This window comes from Leopardus geoffroyi, chromosome C3 (assembly GCF_018350155.1).
Source record: "Leopardus geoffroyi isolate Oge1 chromosome C3, O.geoffroyi_Oge1_pat1.0, whole genome shotgun sequence".
NCBI lineage: Eukaryota > Metazoa > Chordata > Mammalia > Carnivora > Felidae > Leopardus > Leopardus geoffroyi.
Genome location: NC_059338.1, coordinates 186613 through 202546, shown reverse-complemented (window position 1 = coordinate 202546; position 15934 = coordinate 186613). Strand labels below are relative to the sequence as shown.

At 55.8% G+C, this 15934-nt stretch overlaps 2 protein-coding genes across 6 annotated transcripts; both read left to right on the top strand.

Annotated features, from left to right (window-relative positions):
* The first annotated feature begins 1421 nt into the window (after positions 1-1421).
* On the top strand, positions 1422-3639 carry S100A14 (S100 calcium binding protein A14). 3 transcript variants are annotated; one of them, XM_045455851.1, is made up of 4 exons: positions 1422-1541; positions 1959-2067; positions 2492-2638; positions 2854-3639. In XM_045455851.1, exons 2-4 carry the CDS (start codon positions 2038-2040, stop codon positions 2989-2991), a joined length of 315 nt encoding a protein of 104 aa, XP_045311807.1. In that variant the 5' UTR covers positions 1422-1541; positions 1959-2037; the 3' UTR covers positions 2992-3639. The 3 variants fall into 3 exon arrangements, with proteins under 3 accessions (XP_045311807.1, XP_045311809.1, XP_045311808.1); XM_045455853.1 differs by having other exon boundaries at positions 1448-1541; positions 1944-2067; XM_045455852.1 differs by lacking the exon at positions 1422-1541 and having other exon boundaries at positions 1885-2067.
* A 1055-nt stretch (positions 3640-4694) lies between these two features.
* Positions 4695-9891, top strand: S100A16 (S100 calcium binding protein A16). Of its 3 annotated transcripts, none has more exons than XM_045454294.1 (3): positions 4695-4890; positions 8795-8972; positions 9225-9891. In XM_045454294.1, exons 2-3 carry the CDS (start codon positions 8820-8822, stop codon positions 9381-9383), a joined length of 312 nt encoding a protein of 103 aa, XP_045310250.1. In that variant the 5' UTR covers positions 4695-4890; positions 8795-8819; the 3' UTR covers positions 9384-9891. The 3 variants fall into 3 exon arrangements, with proteins under 3 accessions (XP_045310250.1, XP_045310252.1, XP_045310251.1); XM_045454296.1 differs by lacking the exon at positions 4695-4890 and adding an exon at positions 8034-8145; XM_045454295.1 differs by lacking the exon at positions 4695-4890 and adding an exon at positions 8075-8186.
* The last annotated feature ends 6043 nt before the right edge of the window (positions 9892-15934 follow it).

Sequence of the window (15934 nt, the reverse complement as noted above, 5' to 3'; positions counted from 1 at the left end):
CACCCTTCTTGGCTTGAGGGGCTTGTGGTTTGACCTGCCCGCCACCAGAGGGGGCAGGGGTGGGGCAGCCCAGCAGGCACCGCCTCCCCGCAGCTGTCACTGCCGCTGCCTGGTGTCCCTCTGGGACAGCCATTACTCCTGAGGAACCTTCAGGCTGAGACAACCTCCCCACCGCACACCAAGGAAGGTTCCCAGGTTGAGACCTTCCATCTAAGTGCCCTCAGACTGAGAGACCTCAGAAGGACCCCTAGGCTGGCACTGAGGGGCCATTTGGCTGAGACATTCCAGGGTGGGTCTCACAGGGGGCTTCCCCCAAACCAGAGACCCTAGGAGAGTCGACGAGAAACTCTTCAGAGGGACCCCTGGTTGAGGCACTCCTGGAGAAGCCCTCAGATTGAGAGACCCTCAGAGAGGTCCCCAGACTGAGAGCTCTCAGAGGAACACAGAGTGGGGTACTCTAGGGAGGGCTTTTTCATGGAGAGACACTTTTAGATGCGCTCGATCGAGGCCAGAAGTACAGGGGAGGCCTAGGCGGAGACACAGGGAGGGGCGCTGGGAGACACACTTCAGCTTTGGGTCCCGCCTCATCCTTGCCTTGGCCCACACTAACTCCCCCGCTGCTGCTCTCCCTTCCCTCTCCCCGTCATCTCCCTGTCAGGTGAGGAGGTCCCTTGGGGTGTGCCGAGGCCTCCTGGGATGTCATCCCCCGCACTGGATTGGGGGAGTTGGGTTCAGAAAGGCATGGGGTTCTGGGGGAGGGAGGAGTAGGCAGCCCAACCAGTTTGGAGAGGTCGTTAACAGCCAGATCATTCACCTGGGCCTCACACATGCTGGCTCACACATGCTGTGCATGCTGGCTGAGGGGAGCCCCAAGGGGGTCAGGACAACACTCAGTGTGGCCCCTCTGCCAGGCTGCCCTTCTCTGGCTCCTTCCTCACCTGTTGGCCATGGGGACTGCAGGCTTGGTGTCACTACCCAAATTGGCCCTGGTGGGAGGAATGTGAGTGAGTGAGTGTGTGTGTGTGTGTGTGAGAGAGAGAGAGAGAGAGAGAGAGAGACATCAAAGGACAGAGAGGTCTCTGGGGACCTCTCTCAACTCACATGTCTCCGGACCACAAGCCCTGCCTTGATCAGTCTCTGCTTTTCCTTCTTTCCTGATGTTGACTCAAAGCCCCTCCGCTTCAATTCCTCCAGGCCTTTCTTCCCAGGCTCGACCCCACAGTCTTGCCAAGGCCCCCTTCTGCCTTCCCCAACCTCCCCTTCCCTTTCTCTTGCCTTGATTCTGCTTGCTGGTCTGGGGCCAGAGGCCACCCAGCCCCAGCCTCCAAGGGTTCCCTCCAATGGCAGAGTGGGGAGGCTCTCGGGGCTCTGGCCAATGGGGGGTGGGGCCAACAGGGCTGGCTCACAGCCCAGGCTGCTGCAATAGCAGGGGTGGCTTAGGGATGAGGCTCAGCCCTCTGCCTTCCCTCCCTGCCCCCAAGTATAAGAGCTGAGCTCAGGTGAGCTGACTCCTAGCGTCCGGTCCCAGCAGCTGCCAGCAGGTAAGGAGACATAGGCCTTTTCACCCAAAGGGCTGCCCCTGTCCAGAGGACACAAGTAGCCTATTCTACCCTGGCCTGCCAGGAGAAGGGCAGGGGGCCAGGTCCTGGACAATGACGATGTGTGTGTGTGTGTGTGTGTGTGTGTGTGTGTGTGTGTGTGTATGTGTGTGTGTAGCAGAGGAGAATGGTGGGAAGAACTGGGAAGATTGACCTAAGGTGAGGCCCAAGGGATTCCCTCTGAATAGGGGGGTCTGGGGGCTGTGATCTCAGCTCCTGGATCCTTCATAGGAACCAGGCCTTGTATGGAGTTGGCTCCGACCCCCTGAGCAAGGAACAGAATATTGAGGGTCCAGCCAGAGGGGACAGTTGAGAAAGATATGCCGAGCCATCCCCTGCCCTCAGTCTTCCTCCTTCCAGGCAGATCATGAGCCATCGGCTCCTCTGAGGCCTGCTGTGGGACAACAGCGCTCTCACCGGGACGAGCACACCGGTCACCATGGGGCAGTGTCGGTCAGCCAATGCTGAGGTGGGCCCATTCGTGCCTGGACTTTCTGTTCCCATGCTCCACTCCCCGACCCTGAGGGTCTGTGTCCCCTCTTCTTGGCCTTGCCCCGCACTCTAGACCTTGCTCGGGAGACCCAGACTCTTCTCTCGTACCCACAGGGGTGATACGCAAGGAACCCTCCTGGGAAGAGAGAGTCTGCCGCACGCTGGGACCTGCCCTGGGTGGGGGCTGGGGGGTGACGGGGTGGGAGCCTTGCCCAACTTGTGGCTCAGGCAGGGCAGGGGCCAGTGGGGGGAAGGGGGTTGGATGGCGGGCTCTGGAGTGGGTGGGAGCCTCTGTGCCTCCCAGCTTTCTTCTGCCCTATCGGCCTTGAGGGCCTTGGGGCAGTAGGGTGTCCCAGGGTGGACATAGCCTCCCTGCCATGAGTGATGTCCCCTGCCCTCAGGATGCCCAGGAATTCAGTGACGTGGAGAGGGCCATTGAGACCCTCATCAAGAACTTCCACCAGTACTCTGTGGAGGGTGGCAAGGAGACGCTGACCCCCTCCGAGCTACGGGACCTGGTCAGCCAGCAGCTGCCCCACCTCATGCCGGTACTGAGGGAGCGGCCCGCCCCAGGCAGCGCCCTGACTTCCCCTCCGGGTCTCCAAGGCCCCACCCACACGGCCCCTGGCACTAGCAACCCCAGCCCTTCCCAACTGCCAGTGCCAGGTAGGCACAGGTCCCGCCTCCTGCCCCTGGGCAGGGGTGCGGCAGGAGGATCAAAGGGTGCTGCCTCCCTGAGCTGTGGTGTCTTCCCTCCCCTCAGAGCAATTGCGGCCTCGAAGAGAAAATCGCCAACTTGGGCAGCTGTAACGACTCTAAACTGGAGTTTGGGAGTTTCTGGGAGCTGATTGGAGAAGCAGCCAGGAGCGTGAAGCTGGAGAGCCCTGTCCAGGGGAGTTGAAAACCTTCTTCTGGAATTCTTGGGGGGATGTTGGGGAAAGGGGACGTTAGAGACCGTGGGCCTAGAGACGCCTCTCCACCACCACCGCCGCCGCCACACTATTCCCCAGTCTGCACCTGCCTCGCCTCTGCAAGGTTCAAGTCCTTAGCGAGCCTTCCCAGGGGTCTCTGTGTACTTCATCCTTGGGAGCTCCATGGCCAGAGGGAGGCTCAGGGGATGGGTTGGGCCCAGGGATGGATGTGGCGAGACGCTGGAGGGATAAGGATGGGCTAAGGGCCAAGTAATTTGGTTGCGGGGAAGGTCAAAGAGGACCTGGGCTACTGGATAGGATTTGAAGAAGAGGGCGGGGAATGGGGCTGGATATTTGGTACTAAAAAGAGTCTCTGAGAACCTAGCCTTCCTTATCTCTTCCCCAACCCAAATGATAACTTCCGTCCAGTGCTACGCCTTCCTTCTTCTAGCTCTGCCCCAGCCTCTTTCCAGGACTCTGTCCCTGGGCTAGGGCAGGGGAAGAGAGAGAGCAGGCTGGAGAGGGGAGGCTGAGGAGGGGGTGACTTTGGGAGAGGACCAGCTGGGTGCTTGGGCATTTAAAGAATGATGGTTGTTTTGTAACATGTGATTAATAAAAAAAAAACGGAAAAAGTGAAATGCTGTCTTGACTGGATACCTGCCCTACCTCAGTCCACGGGCAAGGGGTGGCTGGGTGAGTGGCAGAGCCCTTGGTGGCACAGGGCATGTGGGGCTGCAGTGGCTGTGGCAGAAGTGAATGGATTTGGGTCGAGGATGGGTACCAGGCCCCAGAGCTTGGAGAGCTGGTCCTCTCTGAAGGACAGGCTCTTCTTTGCCAAGGGGCTGGTCCTCTGCCAGGAGGAGAGGGTATGTGTGCTCACCTGGGGAGACAGTTAAGACCCCAGACAGTTATGACCCCAGGTGTTCCCTGGGCGACCGGCAGCGAGGGGAACGTGGGGCTGAGAAACAGGCTGACCCGCCTGGGCTTGAAGCCAGCCCTGCCACTTACCGTCTCTGGAGTGTTGGGCATGCTCTCAGAGTATCAGTTTGCTCATCTGTCAAATGGGGTATTAATATCTCTGAAATAAATCAGATTTGTTAGGAGGATAATGGACACATCACGTGAAGTACTTAGCAGAGAGCTTGGCACAGAGTGAGTGCCCCGAGCTGGAGTCTCCCTTGTCGGAGTGGAGTGGACGGGTGGGTCCCCTCTACTTTCAGCTGCCGCCTCCACGTGTTGACTAGCCAGTTTCCTTGGGTGTACTGGGGAAGGGCTGGAGGGGTGCAGAAGAATCCTCTGCTGCACATGACAGGTCCTAGGAATGGGCGTCAGCTCCTGGTGGTCTGAACGGGAAGACGGAGACCAGGGGCCAGGTTTTGCTGCTGCCTTCTGACTGGGGCCCACAGAAATCAGGCATTACTCCTGAAACCCTAGCAGCAAGGAGGAGTCTGTGGTCAGCCAGGCTGGCCTGGAATGCTAACTGAAATCGTCTGTTGGGGGCCCTGAAACTGGGCTCCCAGCGACCCAGGTGAGCAGGGCAGGTGACACCCCTTTCTTTCTCCATTGACTGGGTTCCGCTCAGGCCCTGCAGGGCCAGCAGGGTGGGGTTGTGGGGTTGCCAGCTTCCACCACTCCCTCTGGGGTGGGGGTGGAGGGGTGTTAAAAAAGGTGTGTATCCCTTTAACAAGGGCCCAACCCCAGGGCCAAGTCAGAGGGAGCTCAGTCACTACCTCCCCACCGAGCCAGCTCCGCCAGGCACGGCCAGAGTGGGACAGATTCTGGGAGCGAAGCGGGGAGGAGTCCTGGGTCGGCTGAGTGGGGAGCCGCTTGGCGGTGCCTGAGTCCAGGCCCCAGAGCCCTGCTGGAGAGGAAGCAGTCCTGGGAGGCAGGTGAGCACCCCAGGCCCGTCCTGGGAGGTCTGGGGCTGCCAGAGAGGTCCTGCAGGCGTGGGGGGCCCCCGGGGAAGGGGGCGGTGAGGAGGGCCTGGGGAGGGGGCCCTGCTAGAGACTGGGCAGGAAGGGTCTGTTAATTTTTAACTTTCCAGCAGGCTGGTTTGGGAATGGAGACTTCGGTGGGGTTGGGAGGTGGGGAGGCCTTCAGAGGGGTGGACGGGGTGGCGAGACCCCCCCCTCCCCAACCCAGCCGCGGACTGGGCTCTTCTCCAGGGCCTGGGCCACGGGGCAGAGAGCTCAGGAGCTCTGTCGCAGCTGCTCCGACCCTCCCTTAACAGAAAAAGGGCAAATGCGTGTTTGGGGGCGGTTGGGGGTGGTCAGACCTGGATGTGGGCCTCACGGGCCGGCTCTGGGATCTGTGTCTTGGGAGGTGATGGGGTCCAGGAGGAACCGGGAAGGGCCCTGTGAGAGGAGGCAGGCGCCGGAGGCTTGTTTCCACTTCAGGACCCAGGCAGGCTGTGGCTTGATTGGCTTTGCCTGGCAGGGCCACCTGCACCGTCTGCCTGTGCCCAGCCCGATAGGGCAGGGGTGCTTCGGGAGGGAGCTCCGGAGGTGCAGACCAGTGGGGCTCAGCCCTCCTGGCAGCTGGTAAAGAGAGGGGTGGCTGTCGGTGAGGCCAGGGCCCGCAGTGCGTGTGAGTGTCCACACCTCAGTCCGACCCCACTTGTCTGGAAAATGTTCCAGAGGAGCACCCCCTGTCCTGTCCAGCAGGAGCGGGTGGGCGGATGTGTGAACTCCAGGCAGCGAGTCCTGTGAGGCAGGGGCACTTGGGGGAGACTTCACTTTGAAACAGCCTTGCAAATAGAGTGACAAGTTACCGGCCCAGTTCGGATGCCACCTTCCCTGCATGTTGAAGGCAGTTGGGGCCAATGAGTGAATCAAGGGAGTGGGTGAGCAAGAAAACCGGTTCAGTGAATGAGTGAATCAGTGAATGAATCAGGAAATGAATGATGAGGAGTGAGGGAACGAGTTTGAGGTCGATGGAAGGGACACAGAGAAGGCCGAATGTAGGCTTGGGGGCAGGCCAGACTCCAGAGAGGACGGTGACCAGGAGGCACAGAAGTTCAGGGAGGTCTCACAACACCTGGAAACAGTTCGGGATTCCAGCGGAGAGAGTGTGGTGGGAAGAGAAGGTGGACTGGGGGGACGGTGCTGGGTGTTCAGGGCTCCAGACCGAAGGGGCCTGGGGTGGGGCGGTGGGGTTACAGGGGCGAAGATCCAGGGGCAAGGCTCAGGGCCCTGGAGGTTTTGGGAGAAGTCGGCAAGCTGGGCTGAGGCGGGCGGGGATGGGGGCGGGCCTCTCGGTTGCTCCAGGATGAGTCAGCCAAGGAAGAGACCAGGAAAACACTAGGGGAGGGCTGGGGGCTCCTGGTGGGAGGGCCCTTTGGAGGACAAGTGGTCCCCCAACCCCCACTTTTGGGGAAGGCTCTAACATACGTGTCCACCCCGCCAGCTCTCAGGCCAGGACCTACCTCCTGCCAACCCTTCCTAGGAGAGGCTCACGGGACAGCTTGACCCTCCCGCCTGGTTGGGCCTGGTCAGAGGGAGGAGCAGGTGCCTGTGGGTGGGTGTGGTGGCAGAGCCTGTCTCCTGGCCTCCAGGGGAAGGAGGGAGGAGGAGGCTAATGACACCTGACTAGCCCCCTCTGACATCCTTCCTTCAGAAAAAGCTTTGGAAAAGCGCTTATCCAGATGGTTATCTCCAAGAAGGTGGGGGGTGGATTACTGGGGACTGAGAACCTGGGCTGTTGAGGCAGGCAGCCAGAGGCCAGGTGGGGGCTGGGACCTGGATCGAGGAGGGCCAGAGGAGGCTCCCCTGGTCAGAGAGACAAGATTCTAAGAAGACACGTGGTGAGGAGGGTGGGTGGGCCAGGGGGAGGCGCAGAGGCACAGCACCCCAGCCCCCATTTCTTTCTCTTTCCTCTCGGGGACTATTTCCCCGCAGGGTTCCTCACTTAGGGAACAGGTCTGGGATGGTTAAGGGTTGAGGGGGGGGGGGCGGTGGTTCTCTGAACCCTTTTCCCACTCCCAAAGTTGGTTGGGAGTAGGCTTGGCTGAGTCCTTGCTGAAGTGGGTGCAGCTTTCGGAACCCAGGGTTCTGGCCCTGGGTCTGGAGCACTCTGCAGTCAAGGGCAGCAGAGGACAGTTTCATGGATTGGAACTTTTTCCCTCCTCGCTTCTCACTTGTGAGTATGGGGGTGTTTGCAGGGACATTGAGCCTCACAGTCACACACTTAATGAACGAAGAGCACAGGGGAAGGAACGTGCTTTCCTGTAGCCCTGGTTCCACACTTTATCCTTCTGGGTGAAGAGCAGAGTGGCCAGGCAGGTGAGGCAGGGAGGGAAGGGCAGGTTTCCCGTCGGAGACGCCCCAGCCTGCTCCTCTCTCTCCATCCTCCTTCCTTCCTACATTAGGGCCTAGTCCCTCCGGGTCACACCCTTCCTTCAGAAAGAGCCTCGTAAAAGAAATAACTTGGAAGGGTGGTCAGGGTCACTGGATACCTGGTAGCAGGGCTGGAAGGAGGTAGAATGTTATAGAACATCTGTCTTAAGGAAGCCGTCGGACCAGACAGCGCAGGTGAGGGAGGTGCAGAAACTAAAAGCTGGGAGCTTGCGTTTACCTAGGATTTAAAAAAATGGCCCTCGAGTCAACGAGTCGTGTCCTTTGGTTCAGTCAACGCAATGGTTGCATGTAAGAAACACTGTCCTTGCCTCAAGGAAGGAGAGGGTTAGGGGACAGCAGACCCACAGCAGTTATGGGCCCTGTTACTGTCGGCTGGCATCTGTGGGACCCCGGGAGCAGAGTGCTGGGGGCAGGGGCCGGGGCTGTGGCAAGGCCCGGCCAAGTCGACCTGTCTTCCGAGTTTCGCCGCAGGATGTTCAGGCCCGGATGGAGGCTGTGTCCACCTTCCCTTGCCAGGACCGAATGGGCAGGGTGGCTGTAGCTCATTCCCGGGCTTGGGGGCGGGAGGGGAGGCTCATTTGCCCGGGGTTCACTTGGGGGGGCTCTGGGCATGGGCGGCGACTGACAGAATAGACCCGCCTGCTCCCCTCATATCCTGTTATTCAGAAGGCTGTATCCGCTTGGACTGTGAGTGCCTTTTGTCCTGGGTGAGGGGGTGACGCGTGTGGCCTTTGGCTGGCTGCAGCTGTGTCTCCAGCTGGGGCAAAAGCAGGCTTGGCTCCTCTTTAGGTAATGGGGGGGGGTCCTCGAGTCCCGCTGTGTGTTTCCAGGTGGGTATGAGGGAGGGCAGGCTAGCAGGGTGTGGCGGGGGCCTGCCGAAAGTCTGGCTCCACGGGGGGAGCGCGTTGTCCTTTCCCAGAGAGGGACAACCATGGCCCGGGCTCCTGCAGAACCTGCCCTGGTGCCTGGCCGGAGGGACTCAGGAGGGCCTAGGTTCCTGCTTTGTGGCCTGGGGCGGGGGTCTCCGACAATGCTGGGGCTGGGGGATATAGCTGTGGGCTTCCCAGCCCCTTTGGCTCACCCGAGCAGTTTCTAGCTGTGCGCGCTCTCTGGGCAGGGGCCCTGGGTGGGTCAGCTGTGGAGACAGCAGAGGGGTGGGCCCCTCTTCTGCCCCCTTCCCACGGGAGCCTCCTGCTCTCACTGGGGCTCTGACAGGCCCAGTGCCTGGGGCCGGGGCAGGGCCTGGAGAACCTGCCTGGGCGGTTGGGCTGGCGAGCACCTGTATCAGAGCAGCCACACCGTTGTGACTCCAGGCTTACCCCGGTGCTGCCTTTTCCCTGAGGACCCGCCAGCCCAGGGGCCCAGGAGGAGGATGAGGGCAGGGGGCCCCGAATTTGGCCTGTGGGGTCTCCCCACCTGCCCCCTTCTCCTCGCCCAGGCCCCGCGAGGAGTGAGGCGGTGAGATGGCAGACTGCTACACAGAGCTGGAGAAGGCCGTTGTGGTCCTGGTGGAAAACTTCTACAAATATGTGTCTAAACACAGTCTGGTCAAGAACAAGATCAGCAAAAGCAGCTTCCGGAAGATGCTTCAGAAAGAGCTTAACCATATGCTGACGGTGAGGTCCCCTCGCCCAAGGGCCCTGCCTACCCCCCAGCCCCCCCAGTCTTGATCCTCGTGTGGTGGTGTCCTTCCCCACTCGGCCTCTGTCTTTTCAGAGTGACCCCCTGAACCAGCGTCTCACCACCGCCCAGGCCCCGGTCCTCTTGGGGTGCCGAGGCCTGACCAGGGAGGTCCTGGGACTGTGTGTGGCTGCCGCCCTCCGCACCGCTGACCACCGCCCCCCCCCCCCCCCCCACTTCCTCTCCAGGATACAGGTAACCGGAAGGCTGCTGACAAGCTCATCCAGAACCTGGACGCCAACCACGATGGGCGCATCAGCTTTGACGAGTACTGGACCTTGATAGGCGGCATCACGGGCCCCATCGCCAATCTTATCCGCCAGCAGGAGCAGCAGAGCAGCAGCTAGAGGACCCCTCCCACCGCCCCTCCACGCCCAGCCCCTGGTACTCTTCCCGGGCTCCCCGCAGCCTCCTCCACCCACCCAGGCCCCCCTCCTCCCTCCTCCCTGCACGCCCCCTGCTGAACAGGGGAATGGGCCCCTCCAGAGGGTCGTGGTCTGGGGGTGCCTCCCAAAGGGTCTTCGTCCCTGGAGCCAGCAGGCCCCGGGGGCCCCTCTGTGAGGCTTCAGGGCTGCTTGGGGTCCCTGCGAGTTTCCTGCTCAGTCCACCAACCCCTCCAGCGTCTGATGCTCTGCCTGATGCTGGGTGTCTCCTGACCTCTGCTTGGGGTCTCCCTGCCCCCCCGGAAGCAGGAGCAGAGGCCTCTCCTCTTTCTCTCAGCCTGTGTGCTGGGGACAGAAGATTTCCAGGGACTGTGGGTCAGGGAACAGTCGAGCAGGGCTGCCCCCACCCCCGCTCCTGTTCACCACTGATGCGGTGGCAATAAAGGCTGGATTTGGAGTTTGTACCCCCTCACCCAGTCCCTTTGTGACACTCATTGAAACCTTTCCATTCCGTGGAACCTCCTCATTCCTTGGTGGTCTTTGCCCTGGGACCCTGAGGTAAGGGGGAATCTCACCTCAGGAGACCCCAAGGGCAGAGAGAAAGAAAGAAACCCCAGTGCCTGGATTTCCAACCCCCCGCCCCGCCAGCCGCGGCCGGCAGCCCTGGGCCAGCAGCAGCCTCCCTCTCCCTCCATGAGGGGCCAGAGGCCATGCATGCGTCACCGTCTCTGGGCCCTCATCCCCACGACCCAGACTCAGACTCCACTTCCAGGCCACAGTGGGTCCCGTTAGGCCTCTTTGCATTTCCACGAGAGAGAGGCCGTGAGTCTTCGGCCTGGCGTCGTGAGCAGTGCCGGGGTCCTGAGCCGCCGTCAGCAGGTTACCAACACCCGGAGAAGTCTGTGGGGTGGGGAAGCAGGCGTGGAGGAAAGAGGGCTGGGTGAGGCCGGAGCTGGACTGCGAGGGCGAAGGGAAGTGGCAGCCTGTCGCTGCTGGAGGGGACAGTGCTGGCTTCTCCCTGTTCTTGCCCTGAGGGAGCCCCTGCTGTGGAGACACAGCACCTGTCCCCTTGGGAAGGCCGGAGGCAAGCAGGAGCCCCGCAAGCAGGAGCCCCGTCCGTGGGCTCGATTCCAGGCTCGGAAGGGGCACTCCACAGTTTCAGATTTGTTTTCAAAAGATACGGGGCGCCTGGGTGGCGCAGTCGGTTAAGCGTCCGACTTCAGCCAGGTCACGATCTCGCGGTCCGTGAGTTTGAGCCCCGCGTCAGGATCTGGGCTGATGGCTCAGAGCCTGGAGCCTGTTTCCAATTCTGTGTCTCCCTCTCTCTCTGCCCCTCCCCCGTTCATGCTCTGTCTCTCTCTGTCCCAAAAATAAATAAATGTTGAAAAAAAAAATTAAAAAAAAAAAAAAAAAAAGATGCACAGGCAGTTTCACTGAACTCCATTTCTAGATCCTCAGGTTTGTAAGGTAATCTGCTTCAGGACAGGCCTGTGGCCAAGGTGGTGAGCAGTCTGTGTCCTCACCTCCCTTCGCAGTGACCCCCCAGTTAAAAGCGGAAGGCGTCCCTGTCCTGAGGGTCGCTGTGCCGCCCAGAGTCCCCTCCTGAGGGTCGCTGTGCCGCCCAGACTAAACAGGGGACAACTTGCTCACACTTCTTTGGGGTGCCTTTTAATGGACACTTTATTGTGGTGAAATCACGTGGTATAATTTTACCCTCAACCACCGGGTGTACCTCACGGTGTTGCCACCCGCACGTTGTTGCACAGCGTGTCTCGAGACCTCATTCATCTCGCAGGACTGGAACTCGCTACCCCCCAACAACAAGCCCCTCAGCCCCTGGCAACCACCCTTCCGCTTTCTGTTTCTATGCGTCTGGGTACTTCGGGTGCCTCGGATACGTGGAATCACGCCATATTTGCCCTTGTATGATCAGCTTGTGTCACTTATTGCAACGTCCTCACGGTTTATCTCTGTTGTTGCGCAAGACAGCGTCTCCCTTTGAACGGCTGGACGATGTTCTATTCTAATCTGCCACATTTTCTTCATCATTCCTCTGGCGATGGACATTTGGTTTGCTTCTACACCTTGGGAGCACTAACAGCTCTTCAAGATTCTATTTCCAGTTCTTTTGGGGGTGGACCTAGAAGTGAATTGCAGGTAGCTCCATTTTTACATTTCTGAGGAGCCTGTTTTCTGGAGTGGCTGCCTCATTTTACATTCCCATAAACAGTGCCTAGGGTTTTGATTTTAAACTGGGTCATTTGTGTTTTGTTGTTGTTAATATTGAGCTGTAGCAGTTCTTTATGCACTCTTTTTATTTTTTTTATTAAAAAAAAATTTTTTTTAAACGTTTATTTATTTTTGAGACAGAGAGAGACAGAGCATGAACAGGGGAGGGGCAGAGAGAGAGGGAGACACAGAATCCGAAGCAGGCTCCAGGCTCTGAGCCATCAGCCCAGAGCCCGATGCGGGGCTCGAACCCACGGACCGCGAGATCGTGACCTGGCTGAAGTCGGACGCTTAACCGACTGAGCCACCCAGGCGCCCCTATGCATTCTTTTTAAAAAAGATTTTATTTTCTTATTTTATTGTCTAAATTAAAAAAAAAAAATTAAGTAATTTCTGCATCCAGCGTGGGGCTTGAACTCACAACCCCAAGATCAAGTGTCGTGGCACACTCTACCGACTGAGCCAGCCGGGCGCCCCCTGTGTATTCTTGCTACTAACCCTTGTCCAATGTATGGTTTACAAATATTTCTCACCTCTCGTAGGCTACCTTTTCACCCTGTGGTTTCCTCTGCCCTGCAGAAGTTTTAACGTTTGATGTAATGCCATTTGTCTATTTTTGCTTTTGTTACCTGCTTTTGGTGTCATATCCAAGAAGTCATTGCCCCTTATAATATCATGAGAATTTCCCCTTGTGTTCTCTCCTAGGAGTTTTATGGTTTCAGGTCTTATGTTTAGGTTTTGAATCCATTTTGAATTAATTTTTGTGTGTGGTGTGAGGTCTGGGTCCCACTTCATTCTTTTTGTGTGTGGGTGTCCAGTTTTCCCAGCACCGTTTGACAAAGACACTGCCCTTCCCCCTTGTGTACTCTTGGCGCCCTTGTTGAAAATCATTCAACCAAATAAGCGAGCCTTTATTTCTGGGCCCTTCATTCTGCTCCCTTGGTCTGTACGTCTGTCTTTATGCCAGTTCCACACTGTTTTGATTACTGTAGCTTTGTAACGTATTTTGAAATCAGGTTGTGTGAGGCCTTCAGCCTTGTTCCTCTTTCTCAAGGTTTTTTATGCTACCTGGGTCCTTTGAGATTCCATATGAACTTTAGGATAGTTTTCTTCTATTTGTGCAAAAAACCCCACACCTTTAGGACTTTGATAGGGATTGTATCGAATCTGTAGATCCCTTTGGGTGAGGTAGATATTTTAATGATATTAAGTGTTCCAATCCATGAGCACAGGGCTTCTTTTCACTTATTTGTCTCTTCTGTGTTTCAGTACTGTTTTGTAGTTTTCAGTGTACAAGTCTTTTGCCTGCTTGGTTAATTTCTTTTCTTTTTTTTTTTTTTCAACGTTTATTTATTTTTGGGACAGAGAGAGACAGAGCATGAACGGGGGAGGGGCAGAGAGAGAGGGAGACACAGAATCGGAAACAGGCTCCAGGCTCTGAGCCATCAGCCCAGAGCCTGACGCAGACCGCGAGATCGTGACCTGGCTGAAGCCGGACGCTGAACCGACTGCGCCACCCAGGCGCCCCATGCTTGGTTAATTTCTAAGTTTATTATTCTTTTTGATGATGCTGTAAATGAGATTATTTTCTTAATTTCCTTTTCTGGACTTTTCACTGCCGGTGTATAGAAACACAACTGATTTTTGAGTGTTGATTCTGTCCCTGCAACTTCGTTGAATGTGTTAATTCGAACAGTGTCTTTAGGGTTTTGCACATATAAGATCCCGTCTGGACACAGAGGTGACTCTACTTCTTCCTTTCCCATTGGGATGTCTTTTATTTCCTTTCGTTGCCTAATTGCTGTAGCCAGGACTTCCAGGGCTTTGTTGAAACAAAGTGGTGAGGGATGTGTCCTTGCACTGTTCCTGATCTTAGAGGAAAAGCTCTCAGTTTTTTCACTGTTGAGTGTGATGTTAGCTGTGTTTTCATGCATGGCCTTTACTGTGTTGAGGTACGTTCCTTCTTTTTCTAGTTTATTGAGTATTTATCATGAAAAAGTGTTGAATTTTGTCCAATTTTTTTCTGTGATTGTGATGATCATGTGTTTTTTTCTTTCATTCTGTTAATGTGGTGTATTATATTCATTGATTTTTGTATGTTGAACTATCCTTGAGTCCCAGGGATAAATCCCAATTGGTCATGGTGTACGAGTCTTTTAATGTGCTGTTGAATTTAATTTGCTAGTATTTTGTTGAGGATTTTTGTGTTAATATTCATCAGGGATATCGATATGTACTTTTCTCGTAGTGTCTTTGTCTTAGTTTGGTATCAGGGTAATTCTAGCCTTATAAAATGAGTTTGGAAGTGTTTTTTCCTCTTCAATTTTTTGGAGGAGTTTGGAAAGGATTAGCATTAATTTTCTTTATTATTTTTTTAATGTTTTATTTATTTTTGAGACAGAGAGAGACAGAGCATGAGCATGGAAGGACCAGAGAGAGGGAGACACAGAATCTGAAACAAGCTCCAGGCTCTGAGCTGTCAGCACAGAGCCCGACGCGGGGCTCGAACTCACGGGCCGCGAGATCATGACCTGAGCCGAAGTTGGCCGCTTAACCGACTGAGCCACCCAGGGGCCCCGGCATTAATTTTCTTTAAATGTTTGGTAGAGGGGCACCTGGTTGTCTCAGTCGGTTAAGCGGCCAACTTCGGCTCAGGTCATGATCTCGCGGCCCGTGAGTTCGAGCCCCGCGTCGGGCTCTGTGCTGACAGCTCAGAGCCTGGAGCTTGTTTCAGATTCTGTGTCTCCCTCTCTCTGGTCCTTCCATGCTCATGCTCTGTCTTTCTATGCCTCTCAAAAATGAGTAAACGTTAAAAAATAAATAAAATAAATAAAAATAAACGTTTGGTAGAATTCTCCAGTGAAGCTATCTGGTCCCAGGTCTTTCTTTGTTGGGAGGTTTTTGATTACCGATTCCTTACAAGTTATAGGTCTGTTTAGATTTTCTATTTCTTCATGATTCAGCCTTGGTAGGTTTCTAGGTAGGTGTTTCTAGGAATTTATCCATTTCTTCTGGGTTGTCCAATTCGTTGGTGTGTAACTGTTCATGGTAGTATCTTACGATCCCTTATGTTCTGTTTGGCAGTAGTTGCCATGTCTCCTGTCTCATTTCTGATTTTAGCAATTTGAGCCTTCTTTTTTCTCTTAGTTAATATAGATAAGGATTTGCCAATTTTGTTGATCTTTAAAAAAAATTTCTTTTTTTACATTTATTTATTTTTGAGAGACAGAGAGAGACAGAGCGTGAGCGGGGGAGGGGCAGAGAGAGAGGGAGGCACAGAATCGGAAACAGGCTCCAGGCTCTGAGCTGTCAGCACGGAGCCCGACCCGGGGCTCGAACTCACAAACTGTGAGACCATGACCTGAGCCAAAGTGGGACTCTCAACTGACTGAGCCACCCAGGCGCCCCTCTCTGTGTTTTCATTTTTATTCGTCCTGAGGTATTTTCTAAGTCCCTTTGTGATTTCTTCTTTGGATCGTTGGTCATTCAATTTCTATACATTTGTGAATTGTCTGGTTTTCCTACTGCTATTGATTTCTCCTTTTACTCCTTTGTCATTGGAAGAGACATTTGGTATGATTCCGATCTCCTTAATTGTTTTGTGGCCTGACGTGTGATCTGCCCTGAAGAACGTTCTACGTGTGCTTGAGGACAATGTTTGTCCTGCTGCTGTGTGTGGGGCGTTCTGTGCGAGTCGGGTGGGCCCAGTGGTAGATGGCGCTGTCCCAGTGTGTGTGTCTCCTTGCTGACCTTCTGTCTAGTTCTACTATGTGTGTGTAGAGAGCCAATGGAGGGCATCAAACCAGTATGCTGTTTAGATTTCACTGAACACCCATTTAACAGCCTTAGCGGTTTTACTTTAAAATGTCACAACATCTAAAACTTTTCAGAAAGTATGCCCTCTGTAATGATTGAAACTGATGACAAAACATCTCAGCTGTCTGCTTAAAATGCGCACAAGACAGCACACAGCTGTTTTCCAAGTTCCCTCAGGGAGCACAGAAGAGAAGCCTGTGACCCCAGACCGCTGCTTCAGGGAGCGGCCCCGGCACTTGAGGTCGGGTGTGGGGTGCTCGGGAGGAGACCTGAGCGAGCTGGGATGGAGGCAAGAGAGGGGCAGACCCTGTGGGGGGAAAGGGGGCAAAGAGACTCTGGGTGGAGCAGGAATGAGGTTGGTGGAAGTCCCAGGTGTGGGGTGTCATGAAAATCCCAAGGCAGCTTAGAATGCAACGGCCCTTCCTGCCTCGCTTTCTACCTGTGCCCATCCCCTCCCACCCACTCGACAT

Coding starts and splice junctions, on each gene's coding strand:
- S100A14 (XM_045455851.1), top strand. CDS start 2,038: ATGGGGCAGTGTCGGTCAGCCAATGCTGAG. Junction 2,068..2,491: donor GTCGGTCAGCCAATGCTGAG/GTGGGCCCATTC, acceptor CCCTGCCCTCAG/GATGCCCAGGAATTCAGTGA. Junction 2,639..2,853: donor AGCTGCCCCACCTCATGCCG/GTACTGAGGGAG, acceptor CCCTCCCCTCAG/AGCAATTGCGGCCTCGAAGA.
- S100A16 (XM_045454294.1), top strand. CDS start 8,820: ATGGCAGACTGCTACACAGAGCTGGAGAAGGCCGTTGTGGTCCTGGTG. Junction 8,973..9,224: donor AGCTTAACCATATGCTGACG/GTGAGGTCCCCT, acceptor CTTCCTCTCCAG/GATACAGGTAACCGGAAGGC.